A 5,049-nucleotide genomic window follows, 5' to 3' on the forward strand; every position below is an offset into this window, starting at 1 on the left:
TTTCGGATTTTTATGAACACCCCTGGAGGGAGTGATGAGCGGTGCGTTAGAGGATGGGCAAAAGTTGCATTAATTTTTTTCTATGGTTATGTTTTAAAGAACAACATTAAGAGTGGTTATTGCTGCAAATCTCCCCTTTTAATTATAATTATCTTGTATAATTATTAGGCGGATAGAAAAATAGCCTAAATAGCCGCTGTGTATAAAATTGTATATCAATGTCCCAAATAAGTGGCTATTTTGTGTAAAGATCCCGGAGCACCAAAACGACATCGTATATAGGCAGAACTGGTGTCCTTTTTGCTGGGGGAAGAAAGAGAGTTACGTCGCCGGCGTTGTGCCCTACTTGCCTGCTAAGAAATTCTGCTCCGGCGAAGTTGGAGAGAAGAATATAGAGAGATGGAACAACTGACTGAAGAAGAGAAAAAGGCACTTCGCGGAAGCAAATTCGCACCGCTCCCTTCTGCTCCATCTTCTTCTCGTTCTCAACCCAGGTATAATAAAGCGAAAAAATTAATTTTTTAAAAAAGGCCCGAATCCCCAATACGCCAAAACGCTAATATCTCTGTATGAATAATGATTACTGACTATATTGTTATATATGATATTCAGGAATTAAGCAGTTGACCCCAACAATTTTGCGATTGAGGCATATAGTAGATGTATATAGATATGGTTGTAGAGAGGAACAAATATAGGCTACAGGGGAATCCAGAATTTGAACTTCATGAGTTCTGCATGTCACTTGACCCACTGATCATTTGAGTTATTGGGTTCTAAATTTGATATGTATACATATTTAGCATATTTGGTGACACATATATATGAATCTTGCCAAAGTTACTTATTTTTTTTTTTTGAAAAAGATACTTATGTAGACATCCGCCTTTATATGGATGATTAATATATAGCCAGTGAGTGAGGAGGAGTTGATTGATTGATTAATTGATACGGATGTGGTGGTCGTAGGCTGGCTCATCCAGGAGGACCAATGAAGACTAACAAGGCAGCAGCTTTAGCCAAATTCTTTGAGAGGAAATTGCAAGACCCCAATGGCTTGGCCTCTCTTGACCCCCGTCTCATTGAAGTCGCCGTCAAAAATGCTAAACACACTGTTCAATCCAGTACTACTTATTTACTAGTACTACTACTTGTTTTAACCCAGTACACTGTTTAATTTCAGATATTCTGCTGGTTTCTCATATTTCTCTAGCTGTGCTAGTGAATCTTGAATCCGAGTTTTTACATGATTTATTGTGATTTAAATTATGCGCTATGAAATCCGGGAGTTCTATTTACTTTCTCTTTTTTCATTCTATCATCACTTGTCATACCCTTTTGTTCTGGTTTCTTTACCACTTCAATTGTGCTACATAATCTTGAATATCCTTTGAGTTTTACATGATTTCTTAAAATTAAATTATGCACTATGACTGTCCAGTAATGATATATACTTCAACTCTTTTTATTCAATCATCATCACTTTGCACTCCTGTTTGATCGCTTAAACTTTTGGTGGTTTGCTTGTATATTTAACTGTGCCACAAAATCTTGAATTGCTTTTTGATAACAAAGTTTTACATGATTTTAAAGATCAAATGATGCACTATGAGAAGGGAAGAAATGGCGCAACAGTAAAAGTTGTCGTCGTGTGACCATTAGGTCAAGGGTTCATGCCGCAGAAATAAACTCTTGCAGAAATGCAAGTTAAGGCTGCGTATGTTAGACCCTATGTGGTCCAGTCCTTCCCCGGACCCCGCAGATAGCGTGAGTTTAATGCACCGGGCTGCCCTTTAAATGATGCACAACGACAATCAGTACACTGCTCTTTTTTTTGTTCAATCATCACTGCTGCTCCCTTTCGCTCTTTAACTTGATATTTTCTGCTAGTTTCTTAATCACATTAATCGTGCCACACTTGAATACCCTTTTGTGTTTTACATGATCTCCACATATTAAGTTATGCACAATGACACGTGGATCCAAGTATGGGTTAATGTGTTTTTTCCCACTACTGCTATATGCTACTACCATTTTCCGGCCCACCATTTCTTGCTCCCATTTGAACGCTTAAAATTTTTTGTGGGTTTCTTTATCAGTTCAACTGTGCTACAGAATCTTGAATACCCTTTTGAGTTTTACATGATTCTTTTAAGATTGAAATATGCATTACTTTAAGTGAATTGCTGATTGCATCGCGTATCTCCTTCTGCAGTAAATAATTCAGTTTTAGGTAGCTGGACAATATAGTGGCTCAACTTTGAGAAAGTAGATTCTGTATATATAACTGGATCTTTTAGTTCTGTTGCGCGTAGTCTAGCTATGTTTTCTGTCTCCTTAATGCATGCAGTATTTCGGCTGACTAAGTTCCCAAGTTGGCTTGCAAAATGATGCCGTAAACTCCTTTGGGCATTTGATGTCCTTATTTTACTAATAAACAAATCTTTGGTGAGAAAAAAAAACTTGAAATAGAAAGCAGGGCAACTAATTTAATGCTGATAAATTAGCATTTGATTTATCTTACTTTGGGGTTGTGTCCCATCGTTTTTTGGGATTCAGTTTGAAGCTGTGGTACAGTATATACTTTCTTTCTGCTAGTCACTAAGTCCCATTTATTTTCCAAAAGCTGACATAAACTTCAAACTTAGTACTCTCCCAAAATAATAAACATGTGATTTCACAGCTTTGATTAGTTTGTGGAAAACTTTGTGATCGTAACGGGTGCTTTTTGTTAAATGGGTTACTTGATCTAATTGAAGAAACATTGGAAGCCAAAGTTAGTAAAAAAAGCATTTGAATTCAATTTTTCCCCCCAGATGACAGTCTTTTGTGCAAATACACCATTTTAGTCTCTTTCTGGTTGAATAGTACCGGACCTCCTTTAGAAGGAGTCCAATAGACATACAGTTCTAAGGATTTTTATTTTGAATCCCTATAAAATTGTAACTTAGATTTGAAATTTATCTCAACTCCGAACTTAACAAAATAATATTTGGATACTGAAAACCAACATTAAAGCCACATGCAGCCAGTCAAAGTAGATTATACATGTTACATGTTGCTCTGTATTTCAACCGAATTTTTCTGGTCAAAAGTTTTGTTACTTGATTAGGCTTTTCAAACTGAAGATCGTTTTGACGTTTAGTGCTTGAATCTAACCAATAAATAATACGAATATGATTTTAGTTTGTAATGCTATATGAAGTTGCTCATTGCCTGTCATTAAATGAGGTGATAGTATTCATCTTACAGAAGTGCCCTTCATTTGCATGCCTTTTTAGCTGGTCTAAAATTTGGATATTGCGATAGAGCATAATTACTCTCTTACAATTTGGAAATGGAACAGGTGGGACATCAAGTACAGGAAGAACTGTTCATCAAGTACATCAAGTACAGGACATCACAATTTTACACGATTTGTGATTTCTATTAAGATCTTTCGCATGTCAAAGATCTATTAAGTATTCAAGCCTGACTAAGTTGGCACAATCTTTTTCAGGGATCTGCTGAAGAAGAAGAAGATATAAAAATATCCATCTCAAAGAAAAGTAAGAAAAACAAGAAGAGGAAGAAGTTGAAGAAGGAGAAACAGCACAAGGTATTCTATCAGTATACACATCTTCTATCGTTTATCTTTTGCCTTCCATGTTAGTCCTGAATGTGGTTTTTGGCCAGAAACTAGAGGAGTTTTCAAATGGAAAGGCGAAAAAACCTAAAAAGCAGCTGAAACTATGATCTACATGGGCTTTCAAACTTTGATGTTGTTAGATTATTGGAGCTTTAAATAGATAGATGGCATGATAAGAGCCAGTAACTTCCTACTACTTTGAGATTTTACAGTTTCAGATGCTAACTGCACATTCCATCGTCAATCTTGGTCTTCTCAAATTGAGTTAGTATTCTTTGCTTTGCCAGCTGTGCAATTATTTCATTTTTGTATCATTTTACTGTGTGCTCTGAGATCTTGGAGAGAGTCAGAAGCTTCAATAACATTCATAGTTGGAAGGAAATATTTCTTGATGAGATTGTTCAAGGTTGGCAGGTGGTAGTTTAACCTGCAGTACTCTAGTGAAATAGAGAATCTGCAGTAAGCCTATAAGATAAATCGGAAAAGATGCAAATTTTAAAGGTTAGCCAACACAATCTAGAATAATTATACAAGAAAATTGAAAAAATAGCAAATTTTAAACGTTGGCCAACACATTCTCCTATATGTTATCTGCATATGAAAATATCCTCCTTTGCAATATGATGCAAAAAAGAAGAAAGAGTCTGCAATAACCATAATCGAAAAAGATACTTCCTCTGCTTCATCTTATGTGACTCTTTATTTATTTATTTATTTATTTTTTTTTATCTGTTGATTTAACCACCACATAAATCTCATGACTTGTTTAAGAACATAAGTTATACTAACAGTCCCTTTTTCCCCTTAAACTCTGTGCTGAATAACTATCATGTGTTACTAAAAAAATTCTCCCATTAACCAACTCGGTCCATGTACAGCCTACGACTATGTTTGCGGTTAAAAAAGGGCGAATAATGCAAAGGATAGACTGCTCGACAAGTTGGCCATGTTACACTTCAAAAGTAAAATATCGATCAATGCCTTAAACTTTCAATCTGCTGAATAACAATTAAGTGGACAGAGATCTATAAAGAACCGTTCCGTTAATTTTTCATGATCGCGGCTTAAGAATTCATCAGAGTTGCTTATTCATACTTGGAAAAATAAATGTAGGCTTTAACTTTTGAGTGTTCTTTTCTCGGTGATTAGATAGATGAATGTCAAGCAAACAGAAGCAAATAAAGAATTTGAAGGTTTCGGGTGCTATACTATTTTAAGCGCAGATGTATTACTATTTACACGGTTGAAATAGGATAAATCTTTGGTCAATTTGATCCATTTTAGGCTTCAGTTCAGATTATTCTTCGTTTTCAGTTTATATAAACAAATCGCTTGAAAAAAAATATAATAATTATGATAATTTTGCACAAAGCATAAAACTTTCAAAATACTATACTAATATTATAAATGTAGATCTTTCA

General features: G+C 35.2%; 1 protein-coding gene across 2 annotated transcripts; it reads left to right on the plus strand.

Annotated features, from left to right (window-relative positions):
* Positions 1-206: 206 nt before the first annotated feature.
* Positions 207-4,020, plus strand: LOC107805466 (uncharacterized). Of its 2 annotated transcripts, XM_016629517.2 has the most exons (5): positions 207-494; positions 970-1,124; positions 3,347-3,390; positions 3,500-3,598; positions 3,676-4,020. In XM_016629517.2, exons 1-5 carry the CDS (start codon positions 400-402, stop codon positions 3,733-3,735), a joined length of 453 nt encoding a protein of 150 aa, XP_016485003.1. In that variant the 5' UTR covers positions 207-399; the 3' UTR covers positions 3,736-4,020. The 2 variants fall into 2 exon arrangements, with proteins under 2 accessions (XP_016485003.1, XP_016485004.1); XM_016629518.2 differs by lacking the exon at positions 3,347-3,390 and having other exon boundaries at positions 970-1,141.
* Positions 4,021-5,049: the final 1,029 nt, after the last annotated feature.

The sequence above is a fragment of the Nicotiana tabacum genome, chromosome 7, assembly GCF_000715075.1.
Source record: "Nicotiana tabacum cultivar K326 chromosome 7, ASM71507v2, whole genome shotgun sequence".
NCBI classification, from domain to species: Eukaryota; Viridiplantae; Streptophyta; class Magnoliopsida; order Solanales; family Solanaceae; genus Nicotiana; species Nicotiana tabacum.

Coding starts and splice junctions, on each gene's coding strand:
- LOC107805466 (XM_016629517.2), top strand. CDS start 400: ATGGAACAACTGACTGAAGAAGAGAAAAAGGCACTTCGCGGAAGCAAA. Junction 3,391..3,499: donor CTGTTCATCAAGTACATCAA/GTACAGGACATC, acceptor AATCTTTTTCAG/GGATCTGCTGAAGAAGAAGA. Junction 3,599..3,675: donor AGAAGGAGAAACAGCACAAG/GTATTCTATCAG, acceptor GTTTTTGGCCAG/AAACTAGAGGAGTTTTCAAA.